Raw genomic sequence first — 16,913 nt, 5'->3', positions numbered from 1 at the left:
ACCCGAAGCGCGCACAAGCGTACGTGTTTCAGACACTGCGGCATACCGAATTGATTCCTCTTTCATGTATTCATGTAGTTTTAAACCATGAAGGTGAGCCAATGGATATCACACAAGCAACGTGCAAACTTTGCGCAATAGTTATGCCGGTGAAAGTCTTAACTTCAGTCATACAGAAAGTGAAAGTAAAAAAAACTGACAGAGTTTTCTAACGCTGCATTAACAGCGCATATTATATCAGAGACAAGAGACGACTCTACTTCAACATGTGCTGATAACAGTATAAATGAATAGAGCTGTTTTAAAGACCCTATCCACAACAACAACCTCAACCCCCTGCTATAAACAATGTAAAGACATGGAAAAAAATATTTTTTCCCTAAAACTTTTTTCTCGAGTCTTAAGTCAAAAGTTTATCATCTTGTTTGTTGTATCTTAACTTATTACTGAACACAAAGAATAAAACACAAATTAAAACAAAGCTTAAGCATTTGAACACTTTATTTGAAATAAAATGTATATTTTTACTCAACCATTTCAGAATGAACCATTTTTCATACACATTACACAATTCTACACAGGATTGTCAAAACACAAAATATATACAATTTTAATAAAATGTACTTTTCCATTTAAGTAGCAAAGACATAATATACAAAAAAAAAAAAAGTCTATCATCCTTAATTTGGAAGCGAAACAAACAGAAAACAAGATTATTTTTCTTACCCCATTGGCAGATTATTTTGCTTGTTTCAAGCAAAAACTCACTTAATTTTGACTTGTTTTTTTCTGAAAACAAGTCAATAATTTTTACTTGTCTAGAAAATCCTTCTTGATTTAAGAATTTCCAGATATTTTGGCTGGAAACAAGACAAAAAATCTAAGTAAGAATAGCATTTTTTGCAGTGAAGGCTAAAGCTCTTTGGCCAGTTGTCGATCATCTGTTTCAGACTGTGAAAGCTGAAGAAGGACTTTTTCCTGGCCTTCCTCTTTCAATTTTAGAAAGCACGGCTCTTCCACTAAACCTTTGAAGACTTTTGGTTGTTGCAAAGCCATCTGACTGCAGTGCAGACAGGGGCCTTTTGTTATCTGTGGCTTCTTCTTGAGAGAAGTGTATAAATGTTTCCTGTGAAAAAGTTCATTAATAGTCAAATGACCAGGAGAGAGAGAGAGAGCGAGAGAGGGATAAAGAGATACCTTTTAACTGCAAAATTCTCTAACAGGATAAATCATATTTGTATGAAGGGACATGCACATGGATCACAGATCATCAATTGGAACCAAGGCCATATATGCCTCCCCAATAAATGAATAAATATGTACAGTGTAAACACCACTTTTAACCCCATGTAAAGAAACATTTCACACTTGTAATGGGGGTTAGCACCACTTTAACTTAGTGTAATGAAAGCCTACTCCAGAGAAGGGTTTCTACGGCTTTAGCATTGTTAACCCTTTATCAATAGACAGACAACCAATTGCCTGCCTCATATTCAAGTGCTTTGGACAGTCACTGCAAAAATAAGCATTGCATAAAAACAGTAAATCAAATTCAACATTTGACAGGATGTCAAAAATGTCAAATGCTGACAGAAACCACAACAGCCAGGGTCAAAAAGAGACTGTATATTTCTTTTATAATCTAAAAAGTACATTCAGGATAAACTTGATAGTAAAGTCAGCTGTATGTAATATGAGGATGTACAGTGCTTGGGCATTTTTGTATCACATCGCATGCAGTGTCTGTCCAATCAGTGACACTGATACAAGACATGTGCATATAAGGATGTTTACCTGGGGTTTAGTAATGTACAATGTGAAACAGCAGCATATGAAAACCCAGGATTAATTGTCAACCCCAGATAAATTATATTCTGTGTGAAACATGAAGCAAGATAAACCAGTATTCAGTTTACCTCGGGTTTGCATTCACCCAGTGTTAACTATTTAATGTGTGAAAAGCCCTCATGTTTTTCATTCTAATGAAAAGAGAAGTTGATATTTCAAGATTTTTTTTTTTACTTTCCCTTTCTTTTTCTTACCATCAACATTAACATCCCACAATCAATAGAACCGGCCAGCTCTTGTGGACATTCTAAAACAAAATAATATTATTAAGTTATTTCTGGAAAAGACATGACAGCTATAACATCATACTATCTGTATAAGTGGAACATGAAAGCCTTACAAAACTAACCTTGTTTTCAATCAGCTTCCATTGGCAATTGTATGATTCTGCTTGTCAATTTACTGCAACAAAATCAAACAGATTTTTTTATTTTATTATTTATAACCATAAAATAAATTGCATAAGATAGCCAAGTTTCACCGTTCTAAAGCAAAAATTACCACTGACGATGCAAAAACAACTTTTCAAATTCATAATATAAAAGAAACATGCAGAATAGTATGCAAATGAACAGCAAAGCTTGAACTGCAAACATAATATCCATATTTGTTAATACATACCGCTGTTAGGTTGTATATTTACACAGTGACACAGTGACAGCTGACATAGGTCATAAGTCATTAGTGGATATAGGTCATTAGGCAATGCTTAAATTAATTTTCTAATATCTTTGCAACACTTTGACATATCATAGTTCTTTTCATAAGTTTTTGCCAGCACTCTACCTAGATGCTGTGTGGAAAATTAGGTGAAGCTTGAACAAAAGACATGGGAGGAGTTCCAGTTTTACTTATACTAGAAAACTAACACTAAAAAAAAAAGTTATTATTATTATATTGCCAAGTTTGTGTGACTACATTAGTTGGCATCTAGATGCAAGACCTTGCTGGGAAAGATCAACTAATTTTGCTCAAGTCTTAAATGAGAGTTTGGATTTGGGAACAGACCTGTGACCTTCTTCTAAACTCTAGCCTTTCCTTTTCTCCTTGTCCTCTTCCTAGCTAATTAGCACGACCTTCATTAAACAGTTTCATTTGAACTTGTGGTAATTAACTGGGAGGCTGTAACTTTGTAAACCTGTATGGCCGAGGCAAATTGGAGTCAGTGAAATGTCAATCAATTGTTTTGTTTGCCAATGAGCTTTAATATGTTAACATGGATGCATTTTTTTCCATAGAGCTGTCACTCAATCTTTCACACTGATAATTTTGAAATCAAATAAAAGACTCTTTGTTTCAATAATATTAGAATCCCAGTTCTTCATGGTACTGCACTGATCTGAAGGCACATTCAAATTGAAGAACGAATGGGTACGATGTTATTGTAAACAAAAATCGAACCATACCGAAGTTTGTTTTTAGTTTGTTTGGGTAGTTTGAAATGGCTCACTAGCGCAAACTTTACAGAAAACTTCAAACTGCCATTGGTCCATAGTGAATGTGCTGTAAAGCTTCACCTTTTTTGGAAATCTTTTCAGGTATATTTCAACTCAGTCCATTGAGGTGAAACACGACTAATAACATGAACACACAAGAGAGCTGTGTGACGGCATTGGAATGTTCACAATTAGTATATCACTGCTTAAAATACTTTTTAACCTCTGAGCGAAGAATGAAACACATTTTCCTGTGACTCTTTGAGTATATAACGTGAGGATTGTCTTCTTCCTTCAATATCAATGCCCTGACATTCTGTCAGCTTTTTGTTTTGCCAGCCTCAGTGGCAATGGATGACTGTGATAATGGACTTCCTGTCGATGTGTTCTGCCTCTACTCTAATAGCACCTTGTGTTGACACTGTCAACAGCCGTCACGCACTGTCTAATTTCTGCAGGGATTACATGAACGCCATTAAACGTTGAAGATGATGTGATGCTTAATGCGAGAATGATCTCTCAAAGTCACCCAGAGACACATTTAATGCTTCTAACAAGCATACAATCACATTTTACAGTGACGTTCAGTGTTTGGACAGCATGATTATTAAACACTGGGGCAAAATCAATTCTCAGATGCATTGTGATTCTTTGTGAGAACATTTATATCAAAGGATGTACCCATATACCCTCTTTTACATGTACACACAAAGCCCCTTATATGGCATCTTTACACAACAGTTGAAGACATTTTAAAGTGTTCTTGGCATCTTCACTCTAACACAAACCTTTGTATACCTGACATCACACCTTGCATCTTTCCATATGTGTTTAGTGCACAAAATGTAGTTGAGAAATTCTTGCATAAGCATACAAGGGCAACTTATAAGCTGTCCACTTCATTTAAGAAAAACAACAACAACAACAAAAAAGCCTTAATGCCTGACAGTTATTGAGCAAGCTGATGGGGATTCATATTGGTCAGAAAAATGTGTGTTTTAATATGTATTTAGTATTAATTTCAATCGGTACTCTGCTGTGGTAGCATATTAAACCTAGTGTAGGAAATGGCAAATGTAAATTATATAATTGAATTTTCATTGTCATGTTGCACTAAATGTTGCACATGTGTATGGGAAAATGAAAATTTAAATACAGAAATACATTGCCATTTTGCATATTACATTTCAAATTGAATTTTGCTAACCAATTGCTTCCATACTCTACATTGAGAATCACATGTAATCTCATCATGACACCATGAATTGAAATTAAAATGGAATCTAACTGAAATTAATTGAATCGTGTGGTGACCAAAGATTACCTCTAAAGATTATGGCATTCTGAATGAGGTGCATTTGTCCGAGCTCTATAATGGATTTAGTTTAACAGAAAAGTGTTTCATTACGACTAGCTGAGCATCTTGGGGTAGCTGCCTCTTCTGACCAATGGGCAAACTGATGTCCTAATATCCTATGTGTCATGAATTGCCTCCATAATTACATTTAACAGGCCGAGGGATGTGAGAGAGCAGTCAGTGGTTTGTATATGATCATTAAAGCTGTGTTTTCTCTTCTGTTGGCGTTTTAGAATTGGGCGTTGATCAGGCAGTACTACACAGACAACAGTCACTCCCACACAGGCCTGTGATTCCACTGGTGGCCCGCATGGCAGATCAGAACACATCCGGAACTCCTGCCATGACTGAGAGGGAGGCGTCAAGACTCGACAAGTTCAGGCAGGTTCTGGCCGGACCTAATACTGATCTGGGTAAGATGCTGTTTTATGGTTCTTTTACTTGATTTCTAAACTCCCAGAGCAGTCCATCACATAGTGTCACTCTTCATGTGCTTGGCTATAAGAATGCTTGGGAAATGCATCACAAGTCTAAAATATACTCTTAAGTCTTCAGCCTTCTCATGCAAAGTTTATTTCCAACTTGCTTCAGCTCACCTGGCCTATTATGTTTCAAGTGATCTAGAAGAGCTTGATTAGCTGCTTCAGGTGATTAATTAGAGTTGGAACTAAACTCTGCAGGACAGTGGATACCCAGGATTTAGGGTAAATTATTCATTACCAGAAACATGTATTAAGAAAGTAAATAAGGTACATTTTAACAGTATGCAATCTTTGCTCTCATATAATTGCTCAGAAATATATCTGGGGTTTAAGCAGGGCAGATCCATGAATTCAGGACGGTGTAGATGTTGACAGGTCTCTGGATGTTGGATTGTCAGTTCTGGTTTCATTTGACTGGCTCTGAGGGCGTCCCTGAATCAGTTTGGCTGCTGTTGCCGTTATTAGACATCTGAAATTATGAGTCAGACATGTGGCAGCAGAATGAAATATGAATGAAATCTATAATTAAGCTGGGATCTCCAACATGATGAATTCCCATCCATCCACAGCACTGATGACTGCCCTCTATTGGTAGAGGCTCATATCACAAAGAACCCATGAAATTGCCCTGAGCACTATATTTTTTTGTGTGTGTGTTGACAAGTTTAGGTAGAACATTTTTAAATAAGCTTTTTACTATATATAAATATTGTAGCATTTACAAATCCAAGCTTCCTTGTTTGTCCAACCTGACTATTTATTGAAAATATACTGCAGAAACGGCTCTTTGGAAATTATAATGTTTATGCTATCACCATCAACCATGAACATAAGACACTTGCATATGAACAATATGTAATCAATATATCAGGAAGTACAAACAGGAATGATGCATGTGCGTACATACATTTGTAAGGAAGTACGTACGTACATGGATAATATAGGACGTGTGAATGTAGTTAGGAAGCACGTACATATGTAAGGAAGGAAAGATGTGAGTTTGTGTGCTAGGGCTGCACGATAAATCGAAATGAAATCGCAAACGCGATTAGGCAAAAGCTGTGATTGTCATGCGCATCTTCTCAGTGAAACACTTTCTGTTATCAGCAGTAAATCTCCATCTGAAGTCTAGAGGGCGCTCTCGCGCGGAAACTCCCAAATACGCCCTGCAGAAGAAATCCAGGAAATGCCTATAGCGGATGCTGAATAAACAGAGGGTTTAACAGCTTTCATTGAGTCAACGTGACTAATAAACACATGACTACGACAATATATGATTTATCTGAGTTCTTCTTATTATTATAATTATTATAATTTTCATTATAATAAAGTATATAATAATGCAATGCTAATCGGCATGGCTGTCATTGTCGCAAACAGTTTCTTCGATTTCATAATCTCACGATTGTTTTTTCCGCATAGCTTGTCAGTGAACTCTGTGTAGTAAATGCTGCTCTATCTGAAAGCACGCGATGGAGATTTACTACTGATTACAGAACCGGCTTTACTGATAGGATGCACATAACAATCGCATTCGATTAATCGTGAAGCCCTATTGTGTATGTTCATACACAAGAAAGGAAGTACTACGTACGCACGCAAGGAAGGAAGTGCATGTCTGCGTAAGGAACTGCGTCTGTACATATGTAAAGATAGAAGTATGTGCGTACATAATGAAGAATGTGCGTACGTATCTAAGGAATGAAGTGTGTGCATGTGTACATATGGAATGAAGGAAGTGCATAAGGAGGGGAGTGTGTGTGTGCATAAGAAAGAAAGTACGGTAAGTGAGTGCGTACGTGAGGATGGAATACAGTAGGGGTTGCACCGACTATTCGATTAGTTGACTTTAATGCTCTGCCATGACATTTTAAGCTTGACATTGACTAGTCGTTGGTCCTATAGAGGTAGAACTGGGCGAAAATTCGATAACGATAATTATCGCGATATAATTTTCTTCGATAAAACGATATGAAGAGTTCGATAAATGTTCGATATAATATTTGCGCCAAAGGTGGAACGAAACAGTGCGACTCATTTGAATCACGCCACACGGACCGTTTATCCGCTCTTAAACTGCCCCGCGGCGCGAGCTCGGAGCTCACTTGAGCAGATGCGTTTAATCAGTCAGCAGCACTGTGAGATCCAGCGTGAAGCGCTTGAATTCAGCGAAGAACACAAATGACTCTGTTAAAGTCAAACAGGAGAAACACTGTGTGCAACGAGACAGTCAGAGGGCTTTTAAATCTACACATGGCCATTATTTACCATGGATTTACTGTACTAACATTCACGGCACCATGGTATTGTGGCAGAAATGTGGGATATTCACATTGAATTTTATTACAGGAGTAATGGTATATATAATTATAGCATGTATGTGTGGTTAAGCTATAGCATACGTGCATTTATACTGAATGTTTTTAGACTACTGTTTTTCATACAAATAGGCTACCTAAAAACCATATAGTTATATTTTTACCATGGTATTGATGGTTTGAATTAAAATGATTTAAAATATATGCTATCATTGGAGACCAATGCTCAGAATAAATTTAACCATAACTGAGGTTGCTACAGTTTTTACAGATGTTACTGATTTTGATAATTAACAAAAATGTAACTCTGCATCCTAACTCAATCTACTATCAAGTGTGCAAAAGAGACAAAAAAGTGATATTATTATTCTTATTAATATTATCAGGCAACCCAAACCTGTTTCTTGATTTGAAACAATATCACTCATCAGAACATGCAGAAACTAAGAAATAAATTTTTCTATTTAGATATTTATTTTGTTAAGGAAAATTAATGGTCTGGTTTCTACAACTTTCACTTTGGAGCAAAAATCTGGCTTTAAACTTGAAAGAAATAAAGATTTGACATTTATCGTGATAATTATCGATATCGACTGATATGGAAAAAATTGTGATAATTTTTTGAGCCATATTGCCCAGCCCTATATAGAGGGCTCAACAGGATAAGAAATCTTTAAAGTCCACTTTTACGCTCCGTTTCCAAACACTTAAAATGACTAATAAATGCATACTCCAAAAGCGCTCCACAAAACATGTGTGATTATACCATCTGGATGCTCGAAAATTGAACGTGAGAATGCACGTTTTAAACAGTTTATTTTACAGGTAAGTTAATCGCCGTTCTAATGTATTGCACTGCTGCATTGTAACACACACACATAGGCTACAGATAGTAGCTTGTACGTCACATGCAGATCATACACGCAGAATCATTCAGTAGCGTGGAACACTAGCGTTGTCAACACTGTTCTATTTCTCAATAATACAGCTTAGAAACTGAAAAGCTCTAGCATGTATTTCGTAGTAACTAAAACGCACAGCTTCACTGTTAGTAGAGACGCTGCCAGATAGAATTAATTCACACATGCTCTCTCACTAATGCATTCAAATAAATGCAATCTTTACAGTGATACTTTGTGTATCTGATTTAGAACAAGCAGAAATCTTTGAGAAATATAACGACCCAAAGACAAAAAAAAAAAAAAAACCTGATAAAAATGAGCTGTTTTAGGAGCAATAGCCATGTGGGCTGCGTTGTGTCATATGGTGTTGGAGTCTCAGCTCAAGGCTCAGGCTTATTTGTTCATTAGTGACATCATCAGCGACTAGTCGACTCGACTTTCATCACATAAATGTCGACTTACAAAATTCGGAAGCCGTTCAACCCCTAAAATACACTACATGCCTGTGTAAAGAAGTTTATCTGTGTGTGCATGTGTACATGCGTAAAGACCGAAGTATGTGAATGCATAAGGAAGGAAGTGCGAAAAATGTGCATGCGTCTCTGAGGAAGGAAGTACATACATGCGTATGTAAGGAAGTGCGTGTGTATGCACGTACATATGTAAGAGAGTACGTATTTAAGGAAGGAAATACATGTGTATGCAAGGAAAGAAGGAAGTGTGTGCGAATGTACAAAAGAAAGGAAGGATATGCGTACATATGCCAGGAAGGAAGTACGAATAATGTATGTAAAGTTTATGTAAAGTTTTTAAAATAAATAGGTAGGCACAGTTTACTTCTGTCTACAAAATGAATATCAGGCATTGAAGTGTAAGCCTTTAGATCTCAGTATTTTTAAGATAATAAGAAGTTTTAGTCATGTCCAGATTTTTAATGGGTCGTGTATATTGAAGCATTGTACCAAAGCGTCTTTGAAAATAGATGAAACCGTACATAGACATTCAATTTGTCATATCTGACACACAATAATGAGCAAAAGTCAGTTTCTTTCTTTATAAGCTCTTGTTTCTGAAACGTTTGGTGTCGTCTCTGTCGCTGTATTAATGAGTACCTGACAGATGTGTTTTTAAGAGGGATGCCATCAGATGGTCAGCTTTTACCTCTCTAAGTGAGAGAAAGACTGCTACAATCACAGGAAGCAATTACTCCTTGATGCTGTCTATTGTTGCCATGGCAACGCATCAACTCTATTGAACCCTTTTCACTACTGTCTGACTACCTTTTCTTTCTGTGTCTCAGATGGGGGAGCTGTGGTGCTCTCGTGCTCTTAACACAGACGATTCTTCTCTTAGTGCACAATCTCAATACTAAAAATGCAGTCTGATTCAAATTTACTTAGTTTAGTGCCATTTGTGACACGGAAATTCTTTATGGAATTCAAGAATATTATATTGAGAATCTGGCATTGAGCCATTGAAAGCATTTCTAGAGACTTTTTCATAAGCTGGGAATACATCTTAAAAAAATCAAATATTAAATATGAATTCTGTGGGGATTTTTTTTCTTGTATGCATCTCTTTTCTTTTCACATTATTCACAGTGCTCATATTTATCAAGCTTAAAATTGAAAAAAAAAAAAGATTTTTGACATCTGTTCTTCGCGCAGACGTGTATTTAGAAAATTGGAATATATTGTAAGAGTTCTATATTAAAACAGCACTACTTTTAAAGTGCTTTTTTTTGGTATTTTAACAGCACATATTCTGAGGTTGATTTTTTTTATTTATTTATTTATTTTTTTTAATGCAGCTTTCCTCTAATTTGTCCAGTCATTTGATTTGTGTTTTGGTAAATAATTTTTACTTCTCTGCTATGTCAGTGACTTGCTAATACTGAAGTAAACCGATAAATAACTTATTAAATATCAGTGTTTTGATAGATTTTTGATTTGTTGTTTTTACATCATTAAGCAGTAGGCTAATGTTAATGCTTCTCATTTCTACCAATATGAGGATGTTAATGCTTTAGCCAGTTACCTTTACTGGATAAATCTAAAATAATCTAAAAAGCTCCTAAAAATACTGTGACTCATTATTTTGCACATCCTCATTTGGTTTTAAATGTTAGAACTTAATTCATTATATAGAGACAAATTGCTGCTTTATTATATTGTCCTTTTAACAGCATATTTTTTAAGAATAACAAGTGTGTTTTAAGTGAATCCTACAAATATACAAGTTATCAGCATAATGTTGACAGCAAAATATCTTTGGCTCATTCTTATTATTATTTATTTTCATTATTATATTAAAACTAAATAAGTGGTTTTAACAAGACAATTGCAATGGAAGTCTGCACTGTACATAGTGCTCATTGCCATAAAGCAGGAGCATTTACAACACATTATAGACATCACAGACAGGGAGAGTGAAGCAGTCGGCCTCAGCGTTAATAGTAAGAAAACGGACACGATGGTCATAACAAAGAAAAAGGAAAGCCCTCGATGCAACATCACCCTGAAGGGGAACATCTTGAAACAAGTCAGCAGTTTCAAGTACAGTGCCTTGCGAAAGTCTTCATACCCCTTCATTTTTTGTTTTGTTTTATGTTGCTGCCTTTCAATTACTTTCAATTACTTTCTTTCCACACCAATCTACACTCCATACACCATAATGGTAAAGCAAAACAATGTTGTTGTTTTTTTAACATCTTTGCAAATTTATAAAAAAAAAAAAAAAAATGATTCCATTGCATAAGTACTCATACCCAGTGTTTCCCCTACCATTATTGAAAGTCAAGTTAATTTTATTTTCTCTATAGCGCCAGACCACAAAAGAAGTCATTCAATGTTACCTTCCCTATAGAACAGGTCTATACCTTGTTCTTTTATTAAACAAACTAAACAGCCTTATGCTATTTATCTTATTTGCACGACGGCATGTCATTTCTGTCTCTACGTTAACATAACATAACCCCCAACCCCGGTCGCCACCCCCCCCAAAGCCATAAACATAGGGGAAACACTGCATACCCTTAACTGGGACAGTTGAAATTTAGCTCAGGAGCATTCATATTGCTTGTAGATGTTACTACACTTCGAGTGAAGTTAACCTGTGGCAAATTCAATTGAATGGACATGATTTGGAAAGGCGCACACGTTTTAATAAAAGGTCTAACAGCTGATAATGCATATCAGAGCAAAATCCAAGCCCTGAGGTCAAAAAAACTGTCTGTAGAGCTCAGAAACAGGTTTGCGTCAAGCCACACATCTGGGGAAGAGTTCAGAAAAAAAAAAAAACATTTGGTAACACTTTAGAATAGGGAACACTTTTTCACTATTAACTGTGACTTTTCCCTCAATAAACTTCTAATTTGCTGCTTATTAATAGTTAGTAAGATAGTTGTTAAGTTTAGGTATTGGGTAGGATTAGGGATGTAGAATAAGGTCATGTAGAATAAGGCATTAATATGTGCTTAATTACTACTAATAAATGGCTAATATTGTAGTAATATGCATGCTAATAAGCAACTAGTTAAGGGGAGGGAGAAGTAATTTTAAAGCAGTTTAACATAAGACAGCAACATTAAAAAAAAAATAATAATAATAAAAAAAAAAAATGGGTATGAATACTTTCGCAAGGCACTGTACTTAGGAGCAGTAGTGGCGTCAGATGGTAGAGTGCTTCAGGAAGTAAGATCAAGAGTTGCCCAAGCAAAGAAGGTTTTCATGGACCTCAGTTAGATCCTCACTAATAGACTCCTCTCTTTTAAGACCAGGCAGAGAGTGCTAGACACCTACATAGTCCCAGTTCTCAGATACGGTAGCGAGGCTTGGGACATCAACAAAGCCACATGCAAGATCATAGATGCTGTTGAAATGTGTTTTTTTTAGGAGAATGCTGAAAATCTCATATGTGGACAGAGTCACGAACGAGGAGGTGCTGAAGAGAGCGGGTGTTCACAGAGCCCTATGTAGGAAGATCAGGTGGGGCCAGGCTGCCACCTTTGGGCACGTCATGAGAAAAGAGGCGCTTGAAAATATAGTCACCACGGGAAAGATTGCGGGCAAGAGGAGCAGGGGTCGACATAGGGAGAAACTAACAGATAATTTGAGCAGATGGTTGGATACATCAACCACGGTCCTGATGTTAACCACCAAGGAGAGAGACCATTATGAAGTCATGGTCGCCAACGCCTTCGGCATGGCACCCTGAGAGAGAGAGTTTAATGCTTTTTTATGGCTCTGTGTAGTGTTGTCACGGTACCAAAATTTCAGTATTCGCTACTGATACCAGTGAAAATCCACGGTTCTCGGTACCAATTTCGGTACCACATGCTAATTAAAAAACACACTATTTTTAATAATAAAGTTAAACAAAAATAAAATGTACAAAAATCAATGCCATTCTTTATACTTTTTTAAATTGTGTTTCAAGTTTTTCAGCAAGTAATAAAAGTATGAAAAACAGTAAACATTGAAGTTTCACCCACATTTTATTTGTCTTTTAATTAATGAAATTTAAACATTTTATTTTTTTGGTAAATAAAGAGGATTTACTATTAAAATTAAAATATGGAAAAATATTGTGTGATTTATTTCTTTAAAAATAAATATAAATTATTTTCAACAGTAGCAATAGTATCACATACATTCTACTAAATAATAGTAATATATTTCTGGCACAATGTCTTTAAGATAAACTTTTATTTTGATGGGTTGCCGTGAATACCTTTAAATTTCTGTGTGTAGCTATATGATATGATGCTGGTTTTACTCAAATGAAACGGTAAAATGCTCGTGAAGTGACTCTCAGAGCAGTTCTGGAGACGTTCTTTATGTATTCATGTCCTCATTGAGACGGCAGATGCTGAAATAACCGCGAGCGTCACGCGCTTTCAGTGTGTGCAGTAAAAAAAAAAAAAACGTGCGTCTCTGCCATTCATTCATTCACACACAGACTCGCAGAACATGCGGGATTCATATTTGAATCGAGTTTTGCGGCTTAATATTTACAGATATTAGTCTGTGATTTGATTTAAGTGCAATGACCTACTTTTGATTAATTCATCCAAACTTTGACAAATTCCGTGACATTCCGTGCTAAACTGTAAATTCTGTTTTTATAACTGAATTCAGAGATTCCGTCCGCGTTTTCTGCATTGCGGAAATCATAGGGCCGTACCCCAAGAACCGGGTTGACTGGGTACTCGGTACCACCGGTACTTAAAAAAAAAACCTGGTACTGTGACGTTTTCATTTTTTTAGTACCGACTTGGTACCGAAGTACCGGGTCTTTTGACAACACTAGCTCTGTGATAGTATCAGTTCATCATAGAAAGAAATATAGCATATTGCTCAAAATATTGCTCACATCAAGGTCTCTGTTTAAGCAGTCTACAGCTGAACAAGGTCACCTGGATCTGATCTGGAGTCATGAAGTACTCCAGACAGTTGTTCAAATAACCTTGGTGAGCAATCAAATCTTCCCAGGCAGCACTCGAGACACAATTAACTGTGCTAAACCAAGTCCCTTAAGTGAATGAAGCACCAGTTTTTAGCTTCTGGAGCCTTACTTCTTCAGTGTGTTTAAAGTTAGCAATTGGTCTCCCACATTGAATTTTAATCACACTTTTGAAGTAAGTTCAGTTTCTTGTCATTATTATCAGACTTAGCCTGACAGTTATAAGTTATTAAATTGATTCCGAAAGGTCCCTGTACTATTGGTCTCCTATCCTATCTGACCACAGCAGCGGTTCTCAAACTTTTTGATTCAAAGGCCCCCCACTGCCTCCTATATAATATTATATTTACAACTTTTTGTTTTGCTACATTAATTAATCACGATTTCAAGAATTTAAATTTCAAGAATTTTAAACACAGTTATTGTGGTGGTGGGAGTGATATGATTTCAGTTTACATCTTGATTTCTTTTTTTGATGTTCTTGTTTTTTCTTTTTTTTGTTTAAATCATTTAAGTTGATTAGTTGATTATTCTTAATATAGTAATAATATTAAAGGCAGTGGCAGCGTTTCACGAAACCATAGGGTATGGTGCGGGGGGTGGGGAGTGGAAGGGGAAAAGGGAAAAAAAAATCTATAATTAAACAATACTGCGTTGTCAGTGTTGGTATTGTATCAGACACTTGCACTTAACATTATATGAAAATCAAGCTCAAATGGAGTTAGCAATGTTTTTGAACGGCTGTAACTGTTATCTGAGGCAGCAAGTGCATTGCATTATATGCTTTCATCAAATTTACAGGTTATATAACGTTGATTAGAGGTCGACCGATAGTGGATTTTACCGATACCGATAGCTAGGTTGGACCACACTGGCTGATACCGATTAATCAACCGATATTTTCAAAATGGATACTAAAAAAGAAGGCTAGTGCTTTACCATTTAAAAAAAAAAAAAGCAGTAACAGTACTGAACCATACATTCTAAATGAATAAAAATATTAATATTATTTACTATATTGATCATTAAAGTTAATTAATAACCTTAATGATCAATATAGTAAATAATATTAATATTTTTATTTAAAAATTATTTAAAATTTTAAAAATGTAGCCTATTAGCTGCTAATAGTGAATGTTGAAATGAACACACTCTAACAAGGAACAATACTTCTACGGTTTTCATTAATGATACGAATGGACTCTTATTAAGTATTACCATTTAATTTCAACAATCATGCTTAAAGATGGCCATCTTTAAATATCTACACAAGGCCATAGCATTAAAATTACATACAGTACATATGGATATTGTATGTGTACTCACACACTTCATATGCTTCTATTTTTTTAACACTTGATAATTGTCTAATAAAAAAATAAATAAAAAAATGTTAGTCACACCAGGCAAAAGCGCAAACCCGTCTAGGAGAACTCAGAGGCATCACACACACACCAGACGCTTTGCGTTCAATTCAAGTGGCGGTCTAATACAATTTATTTAATCCCCAAACGGACATAAGTTTGCTTCAAGAATGAACAATGTGGCATAAATGAGTTTGAAGTTCGGTGTTTAAAAAAACAGAGCAAGCGGAAAGAGAAATCGCAATCTATTACAGCTCTCTATATGAAACATACAGACTTTATTAAAACCACAGAAAGACAAACGTTTTGCTGAAAAATGCACAATACATAATTTATAGCCTAGGGTGAAGTCATTATGTATATTCACAATGATTTGGGACAAATATAATGTAATTTAATAGAAAACTATGTGAATGGCGCTCTGTTCCGCACCAGGATTTTCTGTCGGCTGTATTTAAATGCGAGTCTGGAGTTTCCCGCTCTGTGCAGTGCGGTGTCACGTGTCAAAATAAACAACACGTGCTGTCAGTGATTTCCGCCTCTAGAGGCTGCTCTTACACTGTATAATGCCAGCGGACCCTTCTCAGCCACTCCAGCAATGGTTGCAAACCTGAAAACTATCGGCATGGATTTTTGCCGATAACCCATAGTTGCGGCAATCAACTATCGGTGCCGATTAATTAGCAAAACCGATGAATCGGTCGACCTCTAACATTGATTGTAGTTATATGGGCGCTTAGTTTTTCTTGTTATTTAATACACTTGGCCAAAATCTCAAATGAAGCACTTATGCACAGGATATTTAAAACGTACAAAAGTATAGGCTATTGGCTAGACGTTAAATAACCTAATTCTTCTCCGCTCTTCAAACACACAAAAACATTAGCCTTTACAGACATAGTGTTTGAGTAAAGAAAACGCTGTGCTATTCAAACATCAATTATTTATTTACCCTTGCATTGCGAAAAAGCGGGGATCTGTCTGCGTCAATCTGAATGGAGGCGGGGTGAAGTTACGAGGTCTCGCTGAGAGCTTGATGATCCAAAGGCATTATGAAGTTTTACTGACGAGCTCTTTTTAATGCTTATCATTGGTTAACTATTTTTAAAACCCTCTGATTTAAAATTATAATAATGAATTATAATAGACTCAAGTTTGGATAGTTTTTCACAGCACCTGACTGGGCTAAGGTATGGCAACTGCCATACTCTGCCATACGGAAACGCCACTCCTGATTAAAGGGATAGTTAAAAAAACAACATCTGTCGTCATCACCTGCTGTTAAAACATTCAAAAAATATATATATATATTTTTTTATAAATAACTAAATAAAATTCAACAGAAGAAAGAAATTCATACAGGTTTGGAACAGTATGGCAAGTAAATTATGGCAATTTTTTGATTACTATCCCTTTAATATGAATTTTATTAATTATAATATGAATTCAATTAAACAGTTTGAAGTCGTCTTCTGCCACTTTGCACCAGTGCACATTTGCATAAAGGTGAACTCTGCTCTGTCACGTCGTCAATGATTTCTGGTTGTTCATGTCTCTTCAAAACACCAATTTTCAATCCAAATGACTGTTTTCTGTTTACTGCAAATTTATCATCTATGTGAACCCTTTTTTGGGGTAAGTTTTCAGACTTTCAGTAACCTTGGAAAGTTCTTCCAAAAATGTTTGTTCTCCCCTGTTTTCAGAGAAATATTTGCTGGAAGGACATTTTTGTGACAGTGCATT

General features: G+C 35.9%; 1 protein-coding gene across 3 annotated transcripts in view; it reads left to right on the top strand.

The window, feature by feature from the left end:
• tbc1d22a (TBC1 domain family, member 22a) overlaps positions 1-16,913 on the top strand; it is a 157,344-nt gene that overhangs the window by 8,423 nt on the left and 132,008 nt on the right. For all 3 annotated transcript variants that reach the window (XM_058772414.1, XM_058772412.1, XM_058772413.1), the window contains exon 4: positions 4,875-5,054. In XM_058772414.1, the coding sequence (XP_058628397.1) occupies positions 4,875-5,054 (180 nt within the window). The remainder of the gene's footprint in view (positions 1-4,874; positions 5,055-16,913) is intronic.

The sequence above is a fragment of the Onychostoma macrolepis genome, chromosome 04, assembly GCF_012432095.1.
Source record: "Onychostoma macrolepis isolate SWU-2019 chromosome 04, ASM1243209v1, whole genome shotgun sequence".
Lineage (NCBI taxonomy): Eukaryota > Metazoa > Chordata > Actinopteri > Cypriniformes > Cyprinidae > Onychostoma > Onychostoma macrolepis.
The sequence above is the reverse complement of the archived record's forward strand: the minus strand, read 5'-3'. Positions and strand labels throughout refer to the sequence as shown.